This window comes from Scyliorhinus torazame, chromosome 12 (assembly GCF_047496885.1).
Source record: "Scyliorhinus torazame isolate Kashiwa2021f chromosome 12, sScyTor2.1, whole genome shotgun sequence".
NCBI lineage: Eukaryota > Metazoa > Chordata > Chondrichthyes > Carcharhiniformes > Scyliorhinidae > Scyliorhinus > Scyliorhinus torazame.
Genome location: NC_092718.1, coordinates 143,047,645 through 143,075,422, shown reverse-complemented (window position 1 = coordinate 143,075,422; position 27,778 = coordinate 143,047,645). Strand labels below are relative to the sequence as shown.

Sequence of the window (27,778 nt, the reverse complement as noted above, 5' to 3'; positions counted from 1 at the left end):
TGGGTGAGGGTGGGTTGTGTGGGGAGGTGGTGGAGAGGGTGGGCTGTCTGGGGAGAGTGGGTGGTGAGGGTGGGCTGTGTGGGGAGAGGGGGTGGTGAGGGTGGGCTGTGTGGGGTGGTGATTGTGAGGATGGGCTGTCTGGGGAGAGGGGGTGGTGAGGGTGGGCTGTGTGGGGAGAGGGGCTGGTGAGGGTGAGTTGTGTGGGGAGAGGGGGTGGTGAGGGTGGGCTGTGTGGGGAGAGGGTGTGAGGGTGGGCTGTGTGGGGAGAGGGGGTGGTGAGGGTGGGTTGTGTGGGGAGAGGGGGTGGTGAGGGTGGGTTGTGTGGGGAGAAGGGGTGGTGAGGGTGAGTTGTGTGGGGAGAGGGGGTGGTGAGGGTGGGCTGTGTGGGGAGAGGGGGTGAGGGTGGGTTGTGTGGGGAGGTGGTGGTGAGGGTGGGCTGTGTGGGGAGAGGGGCAGGTGAGGGTGGGCTGTGTGGGGAGAGGGGGTGGTGAGGGTGGGTTGTGTGGAGAGAGAGTGTGAGGGTGGGCTGTGTGGGGAGAGGGGCTGGTCAGTGTGGGCTGTGTGGGGAGAGGGGGTGGTGAGGGTGGGCTGTGTGGGGAGAGGGGATGGTGAGGGTGGGTTGTGTGGAGAGAGGGGGTGAGGGTGGGCTGTGTGGGGAGAGGGGGTGAGGGTGAGCTGTCTGGGGAGAGGGGGTGGTAAGTGTGGGTTGTGTGGAGAGAGGGGGTGAGGGTGGGCTGTGTGGGGAGAGGGGGTGAGGGTGGGTTGTGTGGGGAGGTGGTGGTGAGGGTGGGCTGTGTGGGGAGAGGGGGTTAGGGTGGCCGTGTGGAGAGAGGGGCTGAGGGTGGGCTGTGTGGAGAGAGGGGCAGAGGGTGGGCTCTGTGGGGAGAGGGGTTGAGGGGGTGCTGTGTGGGGAGAGCGGGTGGTGAGGGTGGGCTGTGTAGGGAGAGGGGGTGGTGAGGGTGGGCTCTGTGGGGAGAGGGGGTGAGGTTGGGCTGTGTATGGAGAGGGGGTGGTGAGGGTGGACTGTGTGGGGAGAGGGGCTGAGGTGGGCTGTGTGGGGAGAGTGGTTGAGGGTGGGCTCTGTGGGGAGAGGGGGTGAGGGTGGGTTGTGTGGGGAGAGGGGGTGAGGATGGGCTGTGGGGGGAGAGGGGGTGAGGGTGGGCTGTGTGGGGAGAGGGGCTGAGGGTGGGCTCTGTGGGGAGAGGGAGTGAGGGTGGGATGTGTGGGGAGGTGGTGTTGAGGGTGGGCTGTGTGGAGAGGGGATGGTGAGGATGGGCTGTGTGGGGCTGAGGGGGTGAGGGTGGGCTGTGTGGGGAGAGGGGGTGGTGAGGGTGGGCTGTGTGGGGTGGCGATGGTGAGGGTGGGCTGTCTGGGGAGAGGGGCTGGTGAGGGTGGGCTGTGTGGGGAGAGGGGGTGAGGGCGGGCTGTGTGGGGAGAGGGGGTGAGGGTGGCCTTGTGGAGAGAGGGGGTGAGGGTGGGCTCTGTGGGGAGAGGGGGTGAGGGTGGGTTGTGTGGGGAGAGGGGGTGATGAGGGTGGGCTGTGTGGGGAGAGGGGGTGGTGAGGGTGGGCTCTGTGGGGAGAGGGGCTGAGGTGTGCTCTGTGGGGAGAGGGGGTGAGGGTGGGCTGTGTGGGGAGAGGGGGTGGTGAGGCTGGGCTGTGTCGAGAGAGGGGGTGAGGGTGGGTTGTGTGGGGAGAGGGGGAGAGGGGGTGAGGGTGGGGAGGGTGGGCTGTGTGGGCAGAGGGGGTGGTGAGGCTGGGCTGTGTCGAGAGAGGGGGTGAGGGTGGGTTGTGTGGGGAGATGGTGTTGAGGGTGGGCTGCGTGGGGTGAGGGTGTGAGGGTGGGCTGTGTGGGGAGAGGGGGTGAGGGTGGGCTGTGTGGTGAGGTGGTGGTGAGGGTGGGTTGTGTGGGGAGAGAGGGTGAGGGTGGGCTGTGTGGGGAAAGGGGGTGGTGAGGTTGGGCTGTGTGGGGAGAGGGGGTGAGGGTGGGCTGCGTGGAGAAAGGGGGTGGTGAGGGTGGGCTGTGTGGGGAGAGGGGTTGGTGAGGGTGGGCGGTGTGGGGAGAGGGGTTGGTAAGGGTGGGCTGTGTGGGGAGAGGGGGTGAGGGTGGGCTGTGTGGAGAGGGGGTGGTGAGGGAGGGCTGTGTGGTGAGAGGCGGTGAGGATGGGCTGTGTGGGGAGAGGGGGTGGTGAGGGTGGGCTGTGTGGGGTGGTGGTGGTGAGGGTGGGGTGTGTCGGGTGAGGGGGTGAGAGTGGGCTGTGTGGGGAGGTGGTGGTGACGGCGGGTGGTGGTGAGGGCGGACTGTGTGGGGAGAGGGGGTGAGGGTGGGCTGTGTGGAGAGGGGATGGTGAGGATGGGCTGTGTGGGGAGAGGGGGTGGTGAGGGTGGGCTGTGTGGGGTGGCGATGGTGAGGGTGGGCTGTCTGCGGAGAGGGGCTGGTGAGGGTGGCTGTGTGGGGAGAGGGGGTGAGGGCGGGCTGTGTGGGGCGAGGGGGTGAGGGTGGCCTTGTGGAGAGAGGGGATGAGGGTGGGCTCTGTGGGGAGAGGGGGTGAGGGTGGGTTGTGTGGGGAGAGGGGGTGATGAGGGTGGGCACTGTGGGGAGAGGGGCTGAGGTGTGCTCTGTGGGGAGAGGGGGTGAGGGTGGGCTGTGTGGGGAGAGGGGGTGGTGAGGGTGGGCTGTGTGGGGAGAGTGGGTGAGGGTGGGCTGTGTGGGGAGAGGGGGTGAGGGTGGGTTGTGTGGGGAGGTGGTGGTGAGGGTCGGCTGTGTAGGGAGAGGGGGTGAGGGTGGGCTGTGTGGGGAGTGGGGTTGAGGGTGGGCTCTGTGGGGAGTGGGGTTGAGGGGGTGCTGTGTGGGGAGACGGGGTGGTGAGGGTGGGCTCTGTGGGGAGAGGGGGTGAGGGTGGGTTGTGTGGGGAGAGGGTGTGATGAGGGTGGGCTGTGTGGGGAGAGGGGGTGATGAGGGTGGGCTGTGTGGGGAGAGGGGATGGTGAGGTTGGGCTGTGTGGGGAGAGGGGGTGAGGGTGGGCTGTGTGGAGAGGGGATGGTGAGGATGGGCTGTGTGGGGAGAGGGGCTGAGGTGGGCTCTGTGGGGAGAGGGGGTGAGGGCGGGCTGTGTGGGGAGAGGGGGTGAGGGTGGGCTGTATGGGCAGAGGGGGTGAGGGTGGGCTGTGTGGGGAGAGGGGCTGAGGGTGGGCTCTGTGGGGAGAGGGGTGAGGGTGTGCTGTGTGGGGAGAGGGGGTGAGGGTGGGCTCTGTGGGGAGAGGGGGTGAGGGGGGGTTGTGTGGGGCGAGGGGGTGAGGGTGGGCTGTGTGGGGAGAGGGGGTGAGGGTGGGCTGTGTGGTGAGGTGGGGGTGAGGGTGGGCTGTGTGGTGAGGTGGTGGTGAGGGTGGGCTGTGTGGGGAGAGGGGGTGTTGATGGTGGGCTGTGTGGGGTGGTGGTGGTGAGGGTGGGCTGTGTGGGGTGAGGGGGGGCTTTGTGGAGAGGGGGTGGTGAGGCCGGGCTGTGTGGGGAGAGGGCGTGATGGTGGGCTGTGTGGGCAGAAGAGGTGGTGAGTGTGGGCTGTGTGGGGAGAGGGGGTGGTGAGGGTGGGCTGTGTGGGGAGAGGGGGTGGTGGTTGCCGTGTGGAGAGCGGGGGTGAGGGTGGGCTGTGTGGGGAGAGGGGCTGAGGGTGGGCTCTGTGGGGAGAGGGGGTGCTGTGTGGGGAGAGGGGGTGGGGAGAGTGGGCTGTGTGGGGAGAGGGGGTGAGGGCGGGCTCTGTGGTGAGAGGGGGTGAGGGTGGGTTGTGTGGAGAGAGGGGGTGAGGGTGGGCTGTGTGGTGAGAGGGGGTGAGGGTGGGCTTTGTGGAGAGGGGGTGGTGAGGGCGGGCTGTGTGGGGAGATGGCGTGAGGGTGGGCTGTGTGGGCAGAAGAGGTGGTGAGGGTGGGCTGTGTGGGGAGAGGGGGTGGTGAGGGTGGGTTGTGTGGAGAGAGGGGGTGAGGGTGGGCTTTGTGGAGAGGGGGTGGTGAGGGCGGGCTGTGTGGGGAGAGGGCGTGAGGGTGGGCTGTGTGGGCAGAAGAGGTGGTGAGGGTGGGCTGTGTGGGGAGAGGGGGTGGTGAGGGTGGGTTGTGTGGAGAGACGGGGTGTGGGTGGGTTGTGTGGGAAGGTGGTGGTGAGGGTGGGCTGTGTGGGGAGAGGTGGTGAGGGTGGCCGTGTGGAGAGAGGGGGTGAGGGTGGGCTGTGTGGGGAGAGGGGCTGAGGGTGGGCTCTGTGGGGAGAGGGGGTGAGGGTGGGTTGTGTGGAGAGAGGGGGTGAGGGTGGGCTGTGTGGTGAGAGGGGGTGAGGGTGGGTTGTGTGGGGAGGTGGTGGTGAGGGTGGGCTGTGTGGAGAGGGGATGGTGAGGATGGGCTGTGTGGGGAGAGGGGCTGAGGCGGGCTCTGTGGGGAGAGGGGGTGAGGGCGGGCTGTGTAGGGAGAGGGGGTGCTGAGGGTGAGCTGTGTGGGGAGAGTGGGTGAGGGTGGGTTGTGTGGGGAGAGGGGGTGAGGGTGGGCTGTATGGGCAGAGGGGGTGAGGGTGGGCTGTGTGGGGAGAGGGGCTGAGGGTGGGCTCTGTGGGGAGAGGGGTGAGGGTGTGCTGTGTGGGGAGAGGGGGTGAGGGTGGGCTCTGTGGGGAGAGGGGGTGAGGGGGGGTTGTGTGGGGAGAGGGGGTGAGGGTGGGCTGTGTGGGGAGAGGGGGTGAGGGTGGGCTGTGTGGTGAGGTGGGGGTGAGGGTGGGCTGTGTGGTGAGGTGGTGGTGAGGGTGGGCTGTGTGGGGAGAGGGGGTGTTGATGGTGGGCTGTGTAGGGTGGTGGTGGTGAGGGTGGGCTGTGTGGGGTGAGGGTGGGCTGTGTGGGGAGGTGGTGGTGACGGCGGGTGGTGGTGAGTGTGGGCTGTGTGGGGAGAGGGGGTGAGGGTGGGCTTTGTGGAGAGGGGGTGGTGAGGGCGGGCTGTGTGGGGAGAGGGCGTGAGGGTGGGCTGTGTGGGCAGAAGAGGTGGTGAGGGTGGGCTGTGTGGGGAGAGGGGGTGGTGAGGGTGGGTTGTGTGGAGAGAGGGGGTGTGGGTGGGTTGTGTGGGAAGGTGGTGGTGAGGGTGGGCTGTGTGGGGAGAGGAGGTGAGGGTGGCCGTGTGGAGAGAGGGGGTGAGGGTGGGCTGTGTGGGGAGAGGGGCAGAGGGTGGGCTCTGTGGGGAGAGGGGGTGCTGTGTGGGGAGAGGGGGTGGGGAGAGTGGGCTGTGTGGGGAGAGGGGGTGAGGGTGGGCTCTGTGGTGAGAGGGGGTGAGGGTGGGTTGTGTGGAGAGAGGGGGTGAGGGTGGGCTGTGTGGTGAGAGGGGGTGAGGGTGGGTTGTGTGGGGAGGTGGTGGTGAGGGTGGGCTGTGTGGGGAGAGGGGCTGAGGGTGGGCTCTGTGGGGCGAGGCAGTGAGGGGGTGCTGTGTGGGAAGAGGGGGTGGTGAGGGTGGGTTGTGTGGAGAGAGACAGTGTGAGGGTTGGCTGTGTGGGTAGAGGGGCTGGTGAGGGTGGGCTCTGTGGGGAGAGGGGGTGAGGGTGAGCTGTCTGGGGAGAGGAGGTGGTGAGTGTGGGTTGTGTGGAGAGAGGGGGTGAGGGCGGGCTGTGTGGGGACAGGGGGTGAGGGTGGGTTGTGTGGGGAGGTGGTGGTGAGGGTGGGCAGTGTGGGGAGAGGGGGTTAGGGCGGCCGTGTGGAGAGAGGGGCAGAGGGTGGGCTCTGTGGGGAGAGGGGTTGAGGGGGTGCTGTGTGGGGAGAGCGGGTGGTGAGGGTGGGCTGTGTGGGGAGAGGGGGTGGTGAGGGTGGGCTCTGTGGGGAGAGGGGGTGAGGTTGGGCTGTGTATGGAGAGGGGGTGGTGAGGGTGGGCTGTGTGGGGAGAGGGGCTGAGGTGGGCTGTGTGGGGATTGTGGTTGAGGGTGGGCTCTGTGGGGAGAGGGGGTGAGGGTGGGTTGTGTGGGGAGAGGGGGGAGGATGGGCTGTGTGGGGAGAGGGGGTGAGGGTGGGCTGTGTGGGGAGAGGGGCTGAGGGTGGGCTCTGTGGGGAGAGGGAGTGAGGGTGGGATGTGTGGGGAGGTGGTGTTGAGGGTGGGCTGTGTGGGGAGAGGGGGTGGTGAGGCTGGGCTGTGTGGAGAGAGGGGGTGAGGGTGGGCTGTGTGGGGAGAGGGGGTGATGGTGGGTTGTGTGGGGAGACGGTTTTGAGGGTGGGCTGCGTGGGGTGAGGGTGTGAGGGTGGGCTGTGTGGGGAGAGGGGGTGAGGGTGGGCTGTGTGGGGAGAGGGGGTGATGGTGGGTTGTGTGGGGAGACGGTGTTGAGGGTGGGCTGCGTGGGGTGAGGTGGTGGTGAGGGTGGGTTGTGTGGGGAGAGGGGGTGAGGGTTGGCTGTGTGGGGAAAGGGGGTGGTGAGGGCGGGCTGTGTGGTGAGAGGGGGTGAGGGTGGGCTGTGTGGGGAGAGGGGGTGGTGAGGGTGGGCTGTGTGGGGTGGTAGTGGTGAGGGTGGGGTGTGTCGGGTGAGGGGGTGAGAGTGGGCTGTGTGGGGAGGTGGTGGTGACGGCGGGTGGTGGTGAGGGCGGACTGTGTGGGGAGAAGGGGTGAGGGTGGGCTGTGTGGAGAGGGGATGGTGAGGATGGGCTGTGTGGGGCTGAGGGTGGACTGTGTGGGGAGAGGGGGTGGTGAGGGTGGGCTGTGTGGGGTGACGATGGTGAGGGTGGGCTGTCTGGGGAGAGGGGCTGGTGAGGGTGGGCTGTGTGGGGAGAGGGGGTAAGGGCGGGCTGTGTGGGGAGAGGGGGTGAGGGCGGGCTGTGTGGGGAGAGGGGGTGAGGGTGGCCTTGTGGAGAGAGGGGGTGAGGGTGGGCTCTGTGGGGAGAGGGGGTGAGGGTGGGTTGTGTGGGGAGAGGGGGTGATGAGGGTGGGCTGTGTGGGGAGAGGGGGTGAGGGGGTGCTGTGTGGGGAGAAAGGGTGGGGAGAGTGGGCTGTGTGGGGAGAGGGGCTGAGGGTAGGCTCTGTGGGGAGAGGGCGTGATGAGGGTGGGCTGTGTGGGGAGAGGGGCGTAGGTGGGCTCTGTGGGGAGAGGGGGTGAGGGCGGGCTGTGTGGGGAGAGGGGCTGGTGAAGGTGGGCTGTGTGGGGAGAGTGGGCGATGGTGGGTTGCGTGGGGAGAGGGGGTGAGGGTGGGCTCTGTGGGGAGAGGCAGTGAAGGGGTGGTGTGTGGGGAGTGGGGGTGGTGAGGGTGGGTTGTGTGGGGAGGTGGTGGTGAGGGTGGGCTGTGTGGGGAGAGGGGCTGAGGGTGGGCTCTGTGGGGCGAGGCAGTGAGGGGGTGCTGTGTGGGAAGAGGGGGTGGTGAGGGTTGGATGTGTGGAGATAGGGGGTTAGGGTGGGCTGTGTGGGGAGAGGGGCTGAGGGTGGGCTCTGTGGGGAGAGGCAGTGAGGGGGTGCTGTGTGGGGAGAGGGGGGGAGGGGGGCTCTGTGGGGAGAGGGGGTGAGGGTGGGTTGTGTGGGTAGAGGGGGTGAGGGTGGACTGTGTGGGGAGAGGGGGTGAAGGTGGGCTGTGTGGGGAGAGGGGCTGAGGGTGGGCTGTGTGGGGAGAGGGGGTGGTGAGGTTGGGCTGTGTGGGGAGAGGGGATGAGGGTGGGCGGAGTGGGGAGAGGGGGTGGTGAGGGTGGTCTGTGTGGGGAGAGGGGGTGGTGAGGGTGGGCTGTGTGGGGAGAGGGGTTGGTGAGGGGGGGCGGTATGGGGAGGTGGTGATGAGGGTTGTCTGTGTGGGGAGAGGGGGTGAGTGTGGGCTCTGTGGGGAGAGGTTGTGAGGGTGGGGTGTGTGGGGAGAGGGGCTGAGGGTGGGCTCTATGGGGAGAGGGGCTGAGGTGTGCTCTGTGGGGATAGGGGGTGAGGGTGGGCTGTGTGGGGAGAGGGGGTGGTGAGGGTGGCCTGTGTGGGGAGAGTGGGTGAGGGTGGGTTGTGTGGGGAGAGTGGGTGAGGGTGGGTTGTGTGGGGAGAGGGGGAGAGGGGGTGAGGGTGGGGAGGGTATGCTGTGTGGGGAGAGGGGGTGAGGGGGTGCTGTGTGGGGAGAGGGGGTGGGGAGGGTGGTCTGTGTGGGGAGAGGGGGTGGGGAGGGTGGTCTGTGTGGGGAGAGGGGCTGAGGGTGGGCTCTGTGGGGAGTGGGGGTAAGGGTGTGCTGTGTGGGGAGAGGGGGTGGTGAGGGTGGGCTCTGTGGGGAGAGGGGGTGAGGGTGGGTTGAGTGGGGAGAGGGGGTAATGAGGGTGGGCTGTGTTGGGAGAGGGGGTGGTGAGGGTGGGCTCAGTGGCGAGAGGGGCTGAGGTGGGCTCTGTGGGGAGAGGCGGTGAGGGTGGGCTGTGTGGGGAGAGGGGATGGTGAGGGTGGGCTGTGTGGGGAGAGGGGGTGAGGGTGGGCTGTGTGGTGAGGTGGTGCTGAGGGTGGGCTGTGCGGGGAGAGGGGGTGAGGGTGGGCTGTGTGGGGAAAGGGGGTGGTGAGGTTGGGCTGTGTGGGGAGAGGGGGTGAGGGTGGGCTGTGTGAGGAAATGGGATGGTGAGGGTGGGCTGTGTGGGGAGAGGGGTTGGTGAGGGTGGGCGGTGTGGGGAAAGGGGGTGGTGAGGGCGCGCTGTGTGGGGAGAGGGGCTGAGGGTGGGCTCTGTGGGGAGAGGGGGTGAGGGGGTGCTGTGTGGGGAGAAGGGGTGGGGAGGGTGGGCTGTGTGGGGAGAGGGGCTGAGGGTGGGCTCTGTGGGGAGTGGGGGTAAGGGTGTGCTGTGTGGGGAGAGGGGGTGGTGAGGGTGGGCTCTGTGGGGAGAGGGGGTGAGGGTGGGTTGAGTGGGGAGAGGGGGTAATGAGGGTGGGCTGTGTTGGGAGAGGGGGTGGTGAGGGTGGGCTCAGTGGCGAGAGGGGCTGAGGTGGGCTCTGTGGGGAGAGGCGGTGAGGGTGGGCTGTGTGGGGAGAGGGGATGGTGAGGGTGGGCTGTGTGGGGAGAGGGGGTGAGGGTGGGCTGTGTGGTGAGGTGGTGCTGAGGGTGGGCTGTGCGGGGAGAGGGGGTGAGGGTGGGCTGTGTGGGGAAAGGGGGTGGTGAGGTTGGGCTGTGTGGGGAGAGGGGGTGAGGGTGGGCTGTGTGAGGAAATGGGATGGTGAGGGTGGGCTGTGTGGGGAGAGGGGTTGGTGAGGGTGGGCGGTGTGGGGAAAGGGGGTGGTGAGGGCGCGCTGTGTGGGGAGAGGGGCTGAGGGTGGGCTCTGTGGGGAGAGGGGGTGAGGGGGTGCTGTGTGGGGAGAAGGGGTGGGGAGGGTGGGCTGTGTGGGGAGAGGGGCTGAGGGTGGGCTCTGTGGGGAGTGGGGGTGAGGGTGTGCTGTGTGGGGACAGGGGGTGGTGAGGGTGGGCTCTGTGGGGAGAGGGGGTGAGGGTGGTTTGTGTGGGGAGAGGGGGTGATGAGGGTGGGCTATGTGGGGAGAGGGGGTGGTGAGGGTGGGCTGTGTGGGGAGAGGGGGTGGTGAGGGTGGGCTGTGGGGGGAGAGGGGCTGAGGTGGGCTCTGTGGGGAGAAGGGGTGAGGGTGGGCTATGTGGGGAGGTGGTGGTGACGGCTAGTGGTGGTGAGGGGGGGCTGTGTGGGGAGAGGGGGTGAGGGTGGGATGTGTGGAGAGGTGATGATGAGGGAGGTGATGGTGAGGGTGGGCTGTGTGGGGAGGTGATGGTGAGGGTGGGCTGTGTGGGGTGATGATGGTTAGGGTGGGCTGTGTGGGGAGAGTGGGTGAGGGTGGGCTGTGTGGTGAGGTGGTGGTGAGGGTGGGTTGTGTGGGGAGAGGGGTGAGGGTGGGCTGCGTGGAGAAAGGGGGTGGTGAGGGTGGGCTGTGTGGGGAGAGGGGTTGGTAAGGGTGGGCGGTGTGGGGAGAGGGGTTGGTAAGGGTGGGCTGTGTGGGGAGAGGGGGTGAGGGTGGGCTGTGTGGAGAGGGGGTGGTGAGGGCGGGCTGTGTGGTGAGAGGGGGTGAGGGTGGGGTGTGTCGGGTGAGGGGGTGAGGGTGGGCTGTGTGGGGAGAGGGGGTGAGGGTGGGCTGTGTGGAGAGGGGATGGTGAGGATGGGCTGTGTGGGGCTGAGGGGGTGAGGGTGGGCTGTGTGGGGAGAGGGGGTGGTGAGGGTGGGCTGTGTGGAGTGGCGATGGTGAGGGTGGGCTGTCTGGGGAGAGGGGCTGGTGAGGGTGGGCTGTGTGGGGAGAGGGGGTGAGGGCGGGCTGTGTGGGGAGAGGGGGTGAAGGTGGGCTGAGTGGGGAGAGGGGCTGAGGGTGGGCTCTGTGGGGAAAGGGGGTGGTGAGGTTGGGCTGTGTGGGGAGAGGGGGTGAGGGTGGGCGGTGTGGGGAGAGGGGGTGGTGAGGGTGGGCTGTGTGGGGAGAGGGGGTGGTGAGGGTGGGCTGTGTGGGGAGAGGGGTTGGTGAGGGTGGGCTCTGTGGGGAGAGGGGTTGGTGAGGGGGGCTCTGTGGGGAGAGGTTGTGAGGGTGGGGTGTGTGGGGAGAGGGGCTGTGGTGTGCTCTGTGGGGAGAGGGGGTGGTGAGGGTGGCCTGTGTGGGGAGAGTGGGTGAGGGTGGGTTGTGTGGGGAGAGGGGGAGAGGGGGTGAGGGTGGGGAGGGTAGGCTGTGTGGGGAGAGGGGGTGAGGGGGTGCTGTGTGGGGAGAGGGGGTGGGGAGGGTGGTCTGTGTGGGGAGAGGGGGTGGGGAGGGTGGTCTGTGTGGGAAGAGGGGCTGAGGGTGGGCTCTGTGGGGAGTGGGGGTAAGGGTGTGCTGTGTGGGGAGAGGGGGTGGTGAGGGTGGGCTCCGTTGGGAGAGGGGGTGAGGGTGGGTTGTGTGGGGAGAGGGGGTAATGAGGGTGGGCTGTGTTGGGAGAGGGGGTGGTGAGGGTGGGCTGTGTGGGGAGAGTGGGTTGTGTGGGGAGAGGGGATGGTGAGGGTGGGCTGTGTGGGGAGAGGGGGTGAGGGTGGGCTGTGTGGTGAGGTGGTGCTGAGGGTGGGCTGTGTGGGGAGAGGGGGTGAGGGTGGGCTGTGTGGGGAAAGGGGGTGTAGTGGTTGGGCTGTGTGGGGAGAGGGGGTGAGGGTGGGCTGTGTGAGGAAATGGGGTGGTGAGGGTGGGCTGTGTGGGGAGGGGGGTTGGTGAGGGTGGGCGGTGTGGGGAAAGGGGTTGGTGAGGGCGCGCTGTGTGGGGAGAGGGGCTGAGCGTGGGCTCTGTGGGGAGAGGGGGTGAGGGTGGGCTGTGTGAGGAAATGGGGTGGTGAGGGTGGGCTGTGTGAGGAAATGGGGTGGTGAGGGTGGGCTGTGTGGGGAGGGGGGTTGGTGAGGGTGGGCGGTGTGGGGAAAGGGGTTGGTGAGGGCGCGCTGTGTGGGGAGAGGGGCTGAGCGTGGGCTCTGTGGGGAGAGGGGGTGAGGGGGTGCTGTGTGGGGAGAAGGGGTGGGGAGGGTGGGCTGTGTGGGGAGAGGGGCTGAGGGTGGGCTCTGTGGGGAGAGGGGGTGAGGGTGGGTTGTGTGGGGAGAGGGGGTGAGGGTGGGTTGTGTGGGGAGAGGGGGTGATGAGGGTGGGCTATGTGGGGAGAGGGGGTGGTGAGGGTGGGCTGTGTGGGGAGAGGGGGTGGTGAGGGTGGGCTGTGGGGGGAGAGGGGCTGAGGTGGGCTCTGTGGGGAGAAGGGGTGAGGGTGGGCTATGTGGGGAGGTGGTGGTGACGGCTAGTGGTGGTGAGGGGGGGCTGTGTGGGGAGAGGGGATGAGGGTGGGATGTGTGGAGAGGTGATGGTGAGGGTGGGCTGTGTGGGGAGGTGATGCTGAGTGTGGGCTGTGTGGGAAGGTGATTGTGAGGGTGGGCTGTGTGGGGAGGTGATGGTGAGGGTGGGCTGTGTGGGGAGGTGATGGTGAGGGTGGGCTGTGTGGGGTGATGATGGTTAGGGTGGGCTGTGTGGGGAGGTGATGGTGAGGGTGGGCTGTATGGGGAGATGATGGTGAGGGCAGGCTGTATGGGGAGGTGATGGTGAGGGTGGGCTGTGTCGGGCGATGATGGTGAGGGTGGGCTGTATGGGGAGGCGATGGTGAGGGTGGGCTGTGTGGGGAGGTGATGGTGATGGTGGGCTGTATGGGGAGGTGAGGGTGGGCTGTATGGGGAGGTGATGGTGAGGGTGGGCTGTGTGGGGAGGTGATGGTGAGGGTGGGCTGTGTGGGGAGGTGATGATGAGGGTGGGCTGTGTGGGGTGGTGATGGTGGGCTGTGTGGGGAGGTGATGGTGATGGTGAGGGTGGGCTGTGTGGGGAGGTGATGGTGAGGGTGGGCTGTGTGGGGCGATGATGGTGAGGGTGGGCTGTGTGGGGAGGTGAAGGTGAGAGTGGGCTGTGTGGGGAGGTGATGGTGAGGGTGGGCTGTATGGGGAGGTGATGGTGAGGGTGGGCTGTGTGGGGCGATGATGGTGAGCTGTGTGGGGAGGTGATGGTGAGGGTGGGCTGTGTGGGGAGGTTATGGTGAGGGTGGGCTGTATGGGGAGGTGATGGTGGGCTGTGTGGGGAGGTGATGGTGAGGGTGGGCTGTGTGGGGAGGTGATGGTGAGGGTGGGCTGTGTGGTGAGGTGATGGGGAGGGTGGACTGTGTGGGGAGGTGATGGTGAGGGTGGGCTGTGTGGGGTGATGATGGTGAGCTGTGTGGGGAGGTGATGGTGAGGGTGGACTGTGTGGGGAGGTGATGGTGAGGGTGGGCTGTATGGGAAGGTGATGGTGGGCTGTGTGGGGAGGTGATGGTGAGGGTGGGCTGTGTGGGGAGGTGATGGTGAGGGTGGGCTGTGTGGTGAGGTGATGGGGAGGGTGGACTGTGTGGGGAGGTGATGGTGAGGGTGGGCTGTGTGGGGCGATGATGGTGAGGGTGGGCTGTGTCGGGAGGTGATGGTGAGAGTGGGCTGTGTGTGGAGGTGATGGTGATGGTGAGGGTGGGCTGTGTGGGGAGGTAATGTTGAGGGTGGGCTGTGTGGGGAGGTGATGGTGAGGGTGAGGGTGGGCTGTGTGGGGAGGTGATGGTGAGGGTGGGGTGTGTGGGGAGGTGATGGTGAGGGTGGGCTGTGTGGGGAGGTGATGGTGAGGGTGGGCTGTGTGGGGAAGTGATGCTGAGGGTGGGCTGTGTGGGGAGGTGATGGTGAGGGTGGGCTGTGTGGGGAGGTGATGGTGAGGGTGGGCTGTGTGAGGAAGTGATGGTGAGGGTGGGCTGTGTGGGGAGGTGATGGTGAGGGTGGGCTGTGTGGGGAGGTGATGGTGAGGGTGGGCTCTGTCGGGAGCTGATGCTGAGGGTGGGCTGTGTGGGGAGGTGATGGTGAGGGTGGGCTGTGTGGGGAGGTGATGGTGAGGGTGGGCTGTATGGGGACGTCATGGTGAGGGTGGGCTGTGTGGGGAGGTGATGGTGAGGGTGGGCTGTGTGGGGCGATGATGGTGAGGGTGGGCTGTGTGGGGAGGTGATGGTGAGAGTGGGCTGTGTGGGGAGGTGATGGTGATGGTGAGGGTGGGCTGTGTGGGGAGGTGATGTTGAGGGTGGGCTGTGTGGGGAGGTGATGGTGAGGGTGAGGGTGGGCTGTGTGGGGAGGTGATGGTGAGGGTGGGCTGTGTGGGGAGGTGATGGTGAGGGTGGGCTGTGTGGGGAGGTGATGGTGAGGGTGGGCTGTGTGGGGAAGTGATGCTGAGGGTGGGCTGTGTGGGGAGGTGATGGTGAGGGTGGGCTGTGTGGGGAGGTGATGGTGAGGGTGGGCTGTGTGAGGAAGTGATGGTGAGGGTGGGCTGTGTGGGGAGGTGATGGTGAGGGTGGGCTGTGTGGGGAGGTGATGGTGAGGGTGGGCTCTGTCGGGAGCTGATGCTGAGGGTGGGCTGTGTGGGGAGGTGATGGTGAGGGTGGGCTGTGTGGGGAGGTGATGGTGAGGGTGGGCTGTATGGGGACGTGATGGTGAGGGTGGGCTGTGTGGGGAGGTGATGGTGAGGGTGGGCTGTGTGGGGCGGTGATGGTGAGGGTGGGCTGTGTGGGGAGGTGATGGTGAGAGTGGGCTGTGTGGGGAGGTGATGGTGATGGTGTGGGTGGGCTGTGTGGGGAGGTGGTGGTGAGGGTGGGCTGTGTGGGGAGGTGATGGTGAGGGTGGGCTGTGTGGGGAGGTGATGGTGAGGGTGGGCTGTGTGGGGAGGTGATGGTGAGGGTGGGCTGTGTGGGGAGGTGATGGTGAGGGTGGGCTGTGTGGGGTGGTGATGGTGAGGGTGGGCTGTGTGGGGAGGTGATGCTGAGGGTGGGCTGTGTGGGGAGGTGATGGTGATGGTGAGGGTGGGCTGTGTGGGGAGGTGATGGTGTGGGTGGGCTGTATGGGGACGTGATGGTGAGGGTGGGCTGTGTGGGGAGGTGATGGTGAGGGTGGGCTGTGTGGGGCGATGATGGTGAGGGTGGGCTGTGTGGGGAGGTGATGGTGAGAGTGGGCTGTGTGGGGAGGTGATGGTGATGGTGTGGGTGGGCTGTGTGGGGAGGTGGTGGTGAGGGTGGGCTGTGTGGGGAGGTGATGGTGAGGGTGGGCTGTGTGGGGAGGTGATGGTGAGGGTGGGCTGTGTGGGGAGGTGATGGTGAGGGTGGGCTGTGTGGGGTGGTGATGGTGAGGGTGGGCTGTGTGGGGAGGTGATGCTGAGGGTGGGCTGTGTGGGGAGGTGATGGTGATGGTGAGGGTGGGCTGTGTGGGGAGGTGATGGTGAGGGTGGGCTGTGTGAGAAAGTGATGGTGAGGGTGGGCTGTGTGGGGAGGTGATGGTGAGGGTGGGCTGTGTGGGGAGGTGATGGTGAGGGTGGGCTGTGTGGGGAGGTGATGCGGAGGGTGGGATGTGTGGGGAGGTGATGGTGAGGGTGGGCTGTGTGGGGAGGTGATGGTGAGGGTGGGCTGTGTGAGGAAGTGATGCTGAGGGTGGGCTGTGTGGGGAGGTGATGGTGAGGGTGGGCTGTGTGGGGAGGTGATGGTGAGGGTGGGCTGTGTGGGGAGGTGATGCTGAGGGTGGGCTGTGTGGGGAGGTGATGCTGAGGGTGGGCTGTGTGGGGAGGTGATGCTGAGGGTGGGCTGTGTGGGGAGGTGATGCGAAGGGTGGGCTGTGTGGGGTGGTGATGGTGAGGGTGGGCTGTGTGGGGAGGCGATGCTGAGGGTGGGCTGTGTGGGGAGGTGATGCTGAGGGTGGGCTGTGTGGGGAGGTGATGGTGAGGGTGGGCTGTGTGGGGAGGTGATGCTGAGGGTGGGCTGTGTGGGGAGGTGATGCTGAGGGTGGGCTGTGTGGGGACGTGATGCTGAGGGTGGGCTGTGTGTTGTCAGCGTACTTGTGAGAACTAATACTATGGTTTCAGATGTTTTCTTCAATCCGCTTCCGGATTGTGAACCCCTACCAAACCGTCTCTGTTCCAATCTCCCCGTCTCTCTAGCCTCTCATGTCGTGCACCATTCTAGAAAATCTTTTCAGTGCTTTCCCTAGACCTTGAAGTCCTATTTAAACTGTGGTGCTCTGAATTAAACACAGTACTCCAACAGAGGAGTAACACATGTTTTAAAAAGGTGTTGCATGATTTCATTGTTTTTGTACTCTATTCCTGTCTAACTAAAGACAAGTGGGAACCAACAAAATAGGGAGGGACAGTTTTGGGGACTTACAGGACCAGTTTAAGGAGTTAGCGAGTAGGTTGAAACATCGGACCTCCAGGATAGCAATCTCAGAAATACTACCTGTGCCACAAGCTTCATCGCTTAGGCAAAAGCAGATCAGGGAGGTAAATGCGTGGCTTGAGGGATGGTATCAAAGCGAAGGGTTTAGATTTTTGGGTCATTGGGATCAGTTCTGGGAAAGGAGAAAGCTGTTTCGAAGAGATGAGTTTCATCTGAACCTAAATGGAATCAATCGCCTGATGGAGAGATTAAATAGTGTAGTGGGAGTGGATTTAAATTTGTAAGGAGGTGGGTAGGTTGACTAATGAGCCTAGTTTTAGAAGTACCAGTGAGGGCAAAAAAAGTGATGGGGAATGTCATGGTATGTACTCATGCACATAATGAGATACAGACAGGCAGTGACAGACACCCAGTACAGCCAATCAACACACAGGACAGAACACAACCAATCACCAGGCAGAACACGAGAAGGTGGTCTCCCACTATAAAACACACGAGGCATCAACACTCTGCCTCTTTCCACTGGTGACAACTGTAGTGACAGTCAGGGTCTATATATCAGTTTGCACCTTCTCCACGTGGCTCAGAGCTAGTCTGGTCTAGTTAGTTATAGTAAGTACGCTTAGATTAGCAGAGTGTCAAACCCCACAGTGAACTGTGTGCACTGCTTAACAAGTTCGATAAAGCGTATTGAACTAACATCAAAGTTTGGTGTCTACTTTCAAGTACAACTGCATCCAGTTGCAGTCTGTGTTACCCTAGGGTGATTAGGGAATAGGGAAAAGGAAGTGAGAGAAGGCTCGAGTGTTGCCAGTGAACAAAGAAATGGCCGCCTCCCAAAGGGGAAGAGATGAGGACAGAGTTAAATTGTATCTATGTAAATGCACGTATCGTGAACAAAATTGGGGAACTGGAGGCAGAAATTGCTCCAGGGACATACAAATAACAATATAGCACAGGAACAGGCCCTTCGGCCTTCCAAGCCTGCGCCAACCATGATACCTCCCTAAACTAAAACCGTATGCACTTACGCAGTCCGTATCCTGCCATTCCCACCATTTCATATACTTGTCTAGATGCCCCTTAAATGCCGCTATCGAACCTGCTCCCACCACCTCCCCAGGCAGCACGTTCCATATATTTACCACCCTCTGTGTAAAAAAAACTTGCTTCACACATAAGTTCTGTCAATGCTACATGGCATCACATGGTGTTCTCCATCACGCTCTGGAATATTGCGCACGCAGAGGAAACCCCAAAGGGCAGGCGGATGTATTCATAAAGCCCCCCGGTGTGTGTTCACAGTTACAAAGTGACTGGACTCGAGAGCGAGGACCAACTGGAGGTAAGGGTGACTCATGATGAGTTTCGTAAACGTGCGACCTCCACTGAATTGAGTACAGATCCTCGATCCTAGGGACCGGATAACGATCTAGTTGAGGGACACGGTTGACCACCATCTTAGTCACCATACAAACGCACTGATCCATCCGGTTTCATGGGCAGGAAGGCTGGCGCCACTCAATCAGAGAATTGCACTGGCGTGTGATGTCGAATTTTTCCATCCGGTCCAATTCAGCGTCCACCTTGGGTCGTAAGGCATATGAGACAGGTCAGGCACGGAAGTAGCGGTTGAGCCATCGGGTCTGCGTTTATTCGGGCCACAGGCCCTTTTTGGTGCAAATATGGTGCAAATCCACGTCATCCTGGAACACTGATGAAACCTTGTCAGATACTCTTCAGAGTCATGTGCATGCATGCGGCACACCTGCTGCCAATCCAACCGCAGGTGGTGTAACCACTCACGCCCCAACAAGCTCAGACCGTTCCCGTGGACCACCACCAGAGAAGGTTTGCCAATTTACTAATAATAATAATCTTTATTATTGTCACAAGTAGGCTTACATTACACTACAATGAAGTTGCTGTGATTGTTGGCCATACTAGTTGTCCCCTAGAAGTGGCCAGCCCCGTGTTGATGTCCAACAGGGTCAGTGATTGAAGGCCAGGCTGAATGCGGTCGAACATGTCTTCCTTTAGAAGGAAGGATGTTAAAAGCCCTTGAGAGAGATCAGAGGCGATTTACTAGAATGGTACCTGGAATGAGGAATTTTAGATACAAGGAAAGATTGGAGAAATTGGGCTTGTTCTCCTTGAAGCAGAGAAGATTAAGAGATAACCTTATAGAGGTGTTCAAAATTCTGAACAATTTTGGCAGGGTAAAAAAGGATATTCTGTTTCCACTAGTTGGTCAGTCAGTGACTAGGGGTCACAATTTCAAGATGGTCAGTAAGAGAGCTAGGAGTGAGATGAGGAGAAACTTCTTTACTCAGAGAGTTGTTGGGGTTTGGAATGCGCTGCCTGGGAGACTGGCGGAGGTCGATTCCATAGGTTTCAAAAGAGAGCTGGATATATATTTGAAAGTTCTGAATTTAGAGGGCTACGGAGATAGGGCTGGGGAATGGGACTAGCTAGGTTGCTCTTTAGGGAGCTGGTGCAAACATGATGGGCCGAATGGCCTCCTTCTGTGCTGTAAATAACAAACAAAGTCTGCCGCCAATTTCAATCATTCTATGTGGTATCATGAAATGACTGAAAGCACTGGATACAGGAAACGTTATGTGCCCCATTAACATCCCGCACTGCTGAAGGCTTGGTCTCCACAACTATCTGCACCCTTAGTCAGGATGTTCCAGTACAGCTACAACACTGACATCAGACTGAAAAAGTGGAAAATGGCCCAGGCATGTCCTCCCTACAGGAAGCAGGGCCATTCCAATTTGACCAATTATTGCCCATCAGTCTACTCTCCATCATCGGCAATAGGTCATTAACAGTGCTATCAAGCAGCACTGCCTTCACAATAACCTGCTCATTGTCACTCAGTTTGGGTTCTAGGAGGACATTCCACTCTGTAACTCATTACAGTCTTGATTGAAGCATGCACGAAGAATTGAACTCAAGAGATGAGGCAAAGTGATTGCTCTTGACATCAAGACAACATTTGACCAACTGTGACATCAAGGAGCGCGAGCAAATTGAAGTTATTGGGAATCAGGGGGAAAACTTTCCAATGCCTGAAGTCATACCTAGAACAAAGGAAGATGGTTGTGGTTGTTGGAAGCCTATTATCTCAGCTCCTCAGGGCAGGGTTCTAGACTCAGCCATTTTCAGCTTCTGAATGACTTTCAATGACCTTCCCCCATCACAAGGTTAATTGTTGGGTTGTTCGCTAATGATCACATAATGTTCAGTTCCATTTACAACTCCTCCAAAAATGAAGCAGCCTGTGGCCAATTTGGCAAGTGGACAACATTCAGGCTTGGGCTGATAAATAGCAACAGTTGGTCGTACAAGTGCCAGGCAATGACTATTTTCCATCTCCCGTGTCATTATCATCGCTGCATCTCTCATCATCGACATCCCAAGGGTTACCATTGACCAGAAACATTTTTTAAAAATTTAGAGCACCCAATTCATTTTTTCCAACTAAGGGACAATTTAGCGTGGCCAATTTACTTAGCCTGCACATCTTTTGGGTTGTGGGGGCGAAACCCACGCAAACATGGGGAGAATGTGCAAACTCCACGCGGAGAGTGACCCAGAGCCGGGATTGAACCTGGGACGTCGACGCCATGAGGCAGCAATGCTAACCATTGACCAGAAACTTAACATGACCAGCCACATAATCCATGGTTACAAGAGCAGAGGCTGGGAATTATTCCGTAACTCGCCTCTTGATTCTATAAAGTCTCTCCATGATCTACAAAACACAAGTCAGGAGTGGGATGGAATATCCTCCACCTGCCAGGATGTGTATTCTTTCAATAACACTCAAGAAGCTCGACATCACGGAGGTCAAAACAGCCCGCTTGATTGGCATGCCACCAACCACCTTAAATATTCACTCCCTCCACCATTGGCATAGTGCTTGAACTGCGCACCATCAGCAAGATGCATTGCAACAACTTACCAAGCCCTTTTGCACAGCACCTTCCAAACACGACCATTGAGAAGAAGAAGGGCAGCAGAACAAGGATAGCATGGTAGCACAGTGGTTAGCACTGTTGCTTCACAGCTCCAGGGTCCAAGGTTCGATTCCCGGCTAGGGTCACTGTCTGTGTGGAGTCTACACGTTCTCCCTGTGTCTGCGTGGGTTTCCTCCGGGTGCTCCGGTTTCCTCCCACCAGTCCAAAGGTGTGCAGGTTAGGTGGATTGGCCATGATAAATTGCCCTTGGTGTGCTAAAAGGTTAGGTGGGGTTACTGAGATAGGGTGGAGGCTTAAGTAGGGTGCTCTTTCCAAGGGCCGATGCAGACTCGATGGGCCAAACGGCCTCCTTCTGCACTGTAAATTCGATGATTCTGATTCTATGTTGTTGGTCCCCACTTGTCTTTAATTATCTCCACACCATTTTAATTACAGAGGAATAGAGTACAAAATTCTATGAATGAGAACAGCACCACCTTCAAATTCTACATTCACAAACCTTTCTGACTTGGAACTATATCGTCGTTCCTTTATTGCCACTGGGTCTGAATTCTGGAACTCCCTAACAGCACCTCTACTGGATGGACTGAAGTGATGCAATGTGGTGGCTCACCACCACCATCTCAAGGGTAATTACGGATTGGCATATTCTGGCCTTGTCGGTAAAACTTATTCTTCCAGGTCCTTGGTTCTCAAACTTTTCTGTCTACAGACCACATGCAGGGCAAGAGACGCCATGAACCACCGACTGACTCTGCTCTGCCTGCTTTCATTTCTCACTACAAAGAATTAATCAGAACAATTGGGAAGAAATATGCTGCTTTTGATGAGATGCCAATGAATATGGTGCCAAGCTGGAGAGCTTCAGTTTCTTAATAAAAGCAAATTACTGTGGATGCTGGAATCTGAAACGAAAGAGAAAATTCTGGAAAATCTCAGCAAGTCTGGCAGCATCTGTAGGGAGATAAAAGAGCTAACATTGCTTTGACGGAGTCATCGGACTCGAAACATTAGCTCTTTCCTCTCCCTACAGATGCTGCCAGACTTGCTGAGATTTTCCAGCATTTTCTCTTTAGCTTCAGTCTCTTGAGGGCCAGTTCCACTCCTTTGTTTTCAGCCCCAGAAGTGTTGAAAATTTATCTTGCAGTTGCATGTAGTGACACCAATATGAAGCTAGCTTATAAAACTACCTGTTGTTGATTGGGCCTATGACGACTGATGTTGTACGTGCAGGAGCCAGTCTGATTGTGTGATATCACGATTGGTGGGGATCAGGATTCTGGCCTGTCCTCTTGAATGGCCTCAGCCATGTAGCTGCGTGCCAATGGTTGCATTTTGGACCAACCCACAGACCACCTGGGAGACCTCTGCAGGCCACTAGTGATCCATGGGCCACATTTGAGAACCACTTTTCTAGGAGACAGAGGTCCTGGTTTTGGATGGTGTAGCTGCAAAGCATCTTGGAGATGGTACATGATGTGGCCAGTGTATGTGGTGGTGGAATGAGTGAATGTTTAAAGTGGTGGATGGCCCGCCGATTGAGCAGGTTGTTCTTCCTGAATGGCATCGAGTTTCTTGAGTGTTATTGAGACTGCACATATCCAGCCAAGTATACAAACACACGCCTGACTTATGCATTTTCGATGGTGGAAAGAGTTTAAGGAGTCAGGGGGTGAGTTACAAGCTATAGAATACCCAGCCTCTGGCTTTCTCTTGTAACCATATTATTTATTTGGCTGATTCAGTTAAGTTTCTGAGCAACGGTGACCTCTAGAATGTTGATGTGTAAGGTTCAGTGAAGGTAATGCAGTTGAATGTTAAGAGGAGATGGTCAGATTCCTTGTTGAAGATGGTCATTTCCTGGAGTTTATGAGCTATGTTGTCATCAGTACCCCTGAATACCATGGCGTGAATTGTCTGCAGACATGGAAGAAGGATTTGTACCTCAGCGTCAGGGCGTTGAAGGGATGACATTGATTGGATGGTACTGACATCCCTTTCCAGCTTTATGATCAGTTCCTTCTGTCCTGCTGTAGTTTTGACAGCCTCGGTGAACTGCATCTGTAACTCAGCAGAGCGAGCTGTAGTAACACACCGGCAACACATATTATTAATACAAAGCACAATGGAAATCTGAAACAAACATATAAACATTTTCAAAATCTAACAGTAAATGAGTCAGCGTCTTAAAGAGGAAAGTACAGATGTTTCATGTGGTGAACTTATCAGTGTATCAGAGTAAGAAGTCTTACATCACCAGGTTAAAGTCCAACAGGTTTGTTTGGCATCACTAGCTTTCAGAGCGCAGCTCCTTCATCAGATGAGTGTTCACCTGAGGAAGGCGCTGCGCTCCGAAAGCTAGTGATTAGTATTAGTAGTTAGTCGGGCAGCATGGTCGGCACGGGCTTGGAGGGCCGAAGGGCCTGTTCCTGTGCTGTACATTTCTTTGTTCTTTGACTGCAAACAAACCTGTTGGACTTTAACAAGGTGTTGTAAGACTTCTTACTGTGACCACCCCAGTCCAATGCCAGCATCTCCACATCTAATCAGTGTCTGGGAGAGCCTCGCAGAATGGAAAGAGCAGAGAAAACATAAGAAATTACAACTGATAGGGAAATAAACACCAGGAAGTAAAAGTAAATCCACAAGAATATCCAAACTATAGAAACCCATGTTAGACATGGCAGAAAAGTTGAAGGAGTTCTTTAGTAGTTCAATATGTAGTGAAAAGGACCAGTAGTCTGGAGCAGATATAAAGGCACCGTGAGGAATGAAACAACTATGATAGTAACAGGATACCTAAAGAGGGTCCAAGTAAATAAAACACCTAACCAGATGGGATTCACAAAGACCTTCATGGATATGCTATTATTACTACTGGAAGAGGCAGCTTCATACCAGAAACCAGGAGAATGAAAAATGTAATGGCTTAATTAAAAAAAAGAGAAATGCAGGGGACCCAGTAAACTACAGACCAGTTAGCCTGACATCAGTATTAGGAACATTACATTTCTATCTTTCTTTAGTTCTGATGAAAGATCATTGACCTGAAACGTTAACTGACTCTCTCTCCAAGTGCCTGACCTGCTCAGTTTTACCAGGTGTGTTGTTTTTATTTCAGAATTCCAGCATCTGCAGTATTTTATTTTAATATTAGGAACAAAATAGACTGAATGGACTCCTTCTGTGCTCTGTTTCTATCACTCTTGGCCAGGCTGCTTTGGAGCAGTGTGCATAGCTTTGGCACTCACAATACAGAAAAGCTGGAATTAATCTGAAAAGAAGGGCAGAGAAGATGTCAACAGGAGATGGAGAATAAAACATATTCAAAGATTTGGGACTATCTGTCAGAAAGAAGACTGACAATAATAAGGTACAGGAGGCAGATCAATCAGGACTGTCTATTTTGACAAAAAATGGCAGATTGAGAAGGCCGTCATTAAGGGGAAAGTGCTGGGGTAGCTGAAAGGTCTGAAGGTGGATAAATCACCTGGTCCGGGCAGACTACACCCCAGGATTCTAAAGGAGATAGTTGAGGAGATTGTGGGTGCATTGGTGGTGATCTTTCCGAATCACTGGAGTCAGGGAGGGTTCCAGAGGACATGAAAATGGCGACTGTATCACCCCTGTTGAAGGGAGTGAGGCTGAAGATGGGAAATTGTAAGTCCGATAGTCTGACTTCATCATTGTAAGATTTTAGAGCCCATTATTAAAGCTGGGATTGCAGAGTACTTGGAAGTAAAAAAGGGCTGAGTCAGCACTGCTCATCAAGGTGAGGACGTCATGCCTGACAAATCTGTTAGAATTCTTTGAAGAGGTAACGAGGACGTTATACAGAGAGCCAGTGGACGTGATCTATTTGGATTTCTAGAAGGCCTTTGAAAAGGTGCCGTACAGAAGGCTGCTAAATAAGATGAAAGCCCATGGTGTTAGGGGCAAGGTATTGGCATGGATAGAGGATGGGCTGACTGGCAGAAGGCAGTGAATGGGAAAAATTGGGTCTTTTTCAGGATGGCATCCAGTGGCTAGTGGTGTTTCGCAAGGGTCAGTATGTTGGGACCACAACTATTCACTATATACATTAACAATGTGGAAGAAGGAGCTGAGGGTATTGTTGCTAAGTTTGCAGATGATACAAAGATATGTAGAGGGACAAGTAGTTTTGAGGAGGAAGGGGGGGCTGCAGAAGGACTTGGACAGGTGAGGAGAGTGGGCAAAGATATGGCAGATGGAATACAATGAAGAAAAGTGTGAGGTTATGCACTTTGGTAGGAAGAATAGAGGCATAGACTATTTTCTAAATAGGAAAAGGCTTCGGAAATCAGAAGCACAAAAGGAATTAGGAGTCCAAGTTCAGGATTCTCTTAAGGTTAGCGTGCAGGTTCAGTTGGCAGTTAGGAAGGTAAATGCAATGTCAGCATTCATTTCGAGAGAGCTAGAAAACAAGAGCAGGGCTGTACTTCTGAGGCTGTATAAGGCTCTGGTCAGACCCCATTTGGAATATTGCAAGCAGTGGATGTGCTGGCCTTGGAGGGGTCAAGAGGAGGTTCACAAGAATGATCCTGGGAATGAAGGGCTTGTCACATGCGGAGCGGTTGAGAACTCTGGGTCTATACTCAATGGGAGTTTAGAAGGATGATGGGGGATCTCATTGAAACTTACAGAATACGAGGGGCCTAGATAGAGTGAACGTGGAGAGAATGTTTCCACTAGCAGGAGAGACTCGAACCAGAGGGCAGAGCCTCAGACTAAAGGGACAATTCTTTAAAACTGGGATGAGGAGGAATTTCATCAGCCAAAGGGTGGTGTATCCATGGAACCTATTGCCGCAGAAGGCTGAGGAGGCCAAGACCAAAATAGATAGGTCTTGATTAATAAGGGGATCAGGGCTTACGGGGAGAAGACAGGAGAATGGGGAAGTGAAACATATCAACCATGATCGAATGGTGGAGCAGACCTGATGGGCTGAATGGTCTAATTCTGCTCCTATATTTTATGGTCTATTTAAATGGGAATCAACAAAACATTACTGTGTCAGCATGTTGACTGGCTTTTGGAACAAACTGCAAAGGAAAGTCACTTAAATCTCTTTCAGGTAAATGCTCTTGAGGGAAAACATGCCATTGGGAGAGTAATGGTGGAACAGATGGACCCATGATTTGTGTGTTGATCTTTCCTTTTAGATGCTGATAGACCTCATGTGCATTTTATATTTTTAATAACAGGAATTCATTAAGTATATCAACTTTACTATTAGATTAGTAATGAAATGGAAGCCATATCCCTTTTATTTCAGAAAGGAGAAAGATACCAATGTAAGTTTGAAAACTGAATAAGGTGCACACAGTGCCCACATCTAACAGGAAAACCAGTGCATCATTTATCCACCAATTCAACTACAGCAGCCAACAGCGTGTGAACAAGTGACTACATTCTACCTCATGGTATTCATAATTCGGCTTCCTTGCTTCAAGTTTTTTCAAAAGCCATTAAGTATTTAAAAAGTTAAAAAAGGTCAGTTAATTTTAGAGTTTCTTTCTTCGCTACGTATTTCCTTACCTTAGTCTGGAATTAATTATGTATTAATATCTGCACAGATCAAACAAAAATTTGCACTTCTCTCTTTTAGTGGAGATATTTAATAATTCATAATAGAATTTTCCAGACTTAGATTGCTGTGATGCAATGCTTGCTTTTCCTAATGCGACTGTTTGATTGATTAAATAATACAATTTTTAATTCAATATATTTCTGGAATACAAAATCTTACAAGCAGTTATATGTGATTTGCAGTTACCTTGTTCAACCCTGCCTTTCATAAGGAACAGTAGGAGGAGGCCATTTGGCTCATCAATTCAATAAGATCATGGCTGATCGGATTATAGCCTCAATTCCACATTCTTGCCTGCTCTCCGTAACCCTCAACTCCCTTGTCAATTAAAAATTTGTCTAACTCTGCCTTGAATATATTCAAAGATCCAGCCTCCACTGATTACTGGCAAAGATTACTGCAGACACCAGTAACCCTCTCAGAAGGAATTCCTCACCTCCTCATTAAATGGGGATCCCTTATTTTCATAGAATTTACAGTGCAGAAGGAGGCCATTCGGCCCATCGAGTCTTCACCGGCTCTTGGAAAGAGCACCCTACCCAAGGTCAACACCTCCACCCCATCCCCATAACCCAGTAACCCCACCCAACACTATGGGCAATTTTGGACACTAAGGGCAATTTATCATGGCCAATCCACCTAGCCTGCACATCTTTGGACTGTGGGAGGAAACCGGAGCACCCGGAGGAAACCCACGCACACACGGGGAGGATGTGCAGGCTCCGCACAGTGACCCAAGCCGGAATCGAACCTGGGACCCTGGAGCTGTGAAGCAATTGTGCTATCCACAAGGCTACCGTGCTGCCCCACTACATCCCTTAGTTCAAGATTCCCCCACGGGAAGAAACAACCTCCCAGCATCTACCTTGTCAAGTCGCCTCAGTCTTATTTGGTGAAATAAGATCACCGCTCATTTCTCTAAACTTCAATGAGTATTGGCACAATCTTCTATCGTTAGACAAACCCCTTCATCCAGGAATCAGCTGAGGGACCCTTCTCCAAACTGCTTCCAATGCAAGAAGAACCCTCCGCAAGTAAGGAGACAAAAACTGTACACAGGACTCTGGATATGGTCTTGCCTTGTCTAGTTATATACTCCATCTCCCTTGCCATAAAGGCCAACATTCCGGTTGCTACCCCTTGTCAAAGGGAGATCATGTCTGACAAATCTGTTAGAGTTCTTTGAGGAGGTAACAAGGAAGTTAGACAAATGAGAGCCAGTGGACCTGATATATTTTGATTTCCAGAAGGCCTTTGACAAGGTGCCGCATAGGAGATTGTTAAATAAGTTATGAACCCATGGTGTTCAGGGTAAGATCCTGGCAAGGATAAAGGATTGGCTGACTGGCAGAAGGCAGAGAGTGGGAATAAAGGGGTCTTTTTCAGGATGGTAGCCGGTGACTGTGTGCCTCAGGGTTCTGTGCTGGGACCACAACTTTTCACAATATGCATTAATGATCTGGAAGAAAGAACTGAAGGCACTGTTGCTAAGTTTGCAGATGATACAAAGATCTGTAGAGGGACAGATAGTATTGAGGAAGCAAGGGGACTGCAGAAGGACTTGGACAAGCTTGGAGAGTGGGCAATGAAGTGGTAAATGAAATACAATGTGGAAATGTGTGAGGTTATGCACTTTGGAAGGAGAAATTTAGGCATAGACTATTTTCTAAATGGGGAAATGCGTAGGAAATCAGAAGCACAAAAGGACTTGGGAGTCCTTGTTAATGATTCTCTTAAGATTAATGATGTGGAGATGCCGCCGTTGGACTGGGGTGAGCACAGTACGAGGTCTTACAACACCAGGTTAAAGTCCAACAGGTTTGTTTCGATGTCACTAGCTTTCGGAGTGCTGCTCCTTCCTCAGGTGAATGAAGAGGTATGATTAATGTGCAGGGTCAGTCGGCAGTTAAGAAGGCAAATGCAATGTTTACATTCATGTCAAGAGGGCTAGAATACAAGACCAGCAATGTACTTCTGAAGCTGTATAAGGTTCTGGTCAGACCCCCATTTGGAGTATTGAGCAGTTTTGGACCCCATATCTAAGGAAGGTTGTGCTGGCCTTGGAAAGGGTCCAGAGGAGGTTCACATGAATGATCCCTGGAATGAACAGCTTATTGTATGAGGAACAGTTAAGGACTCTGGGTCTGCACTCGTTGGAGTTTAGAAGGATGAAGGGGATCTTATTGAAACTTACAGGATACTGCGAGGCCTGGATAGAGTGGATGTGGAGAGGATGTTTCCACTTGCAGGAAAAACTAGAATCAGAGGACACTATCTCAGACTAAAGGGACGATCCTTTAAAACAGAGATGAGGAGGAATTTCTTCAGCCAGAGGGTGGTGAATCTGTGGAACTCTTTGCCGCAGAAGACTGTGGAGGCCAAATCACGGAGTGTCTTTAAGACAGTGATGGATAGGTTCTTGATTAATAAGGGTATCAGGGGTTATGGGAGAAGGCAGGAGAATGGGGATGAAAAAAATATCAGCCATGATTGAATGGCGGAGCAGACGCGATGAG

The 27,778-nt window shown here is 57.1% G+C and overlaps 1 protein-coding gene across 1 annotated transcript in view; it reads right to left on the bottom strand.

The window, feature by feature from the left end:
* Positions 1-27,778, bottom strand: part of LOC140386629 (protein CASP-like) — a 1,158,102-nt gene that overhangs the window by 229,297 nt on the left and 901,027 nt on the right. Inside the window, exon 15 of the mRNA XM_072469118.1 lies at positions 21,596-21,732. Within this exon, the coding sequence (XP_072325219.1) occupies positions 21,596-21,732 (137 nt within the window). The remainder of the gene's footprint in view (positions 1-21,595; positions 21,733-27,778) is intronic.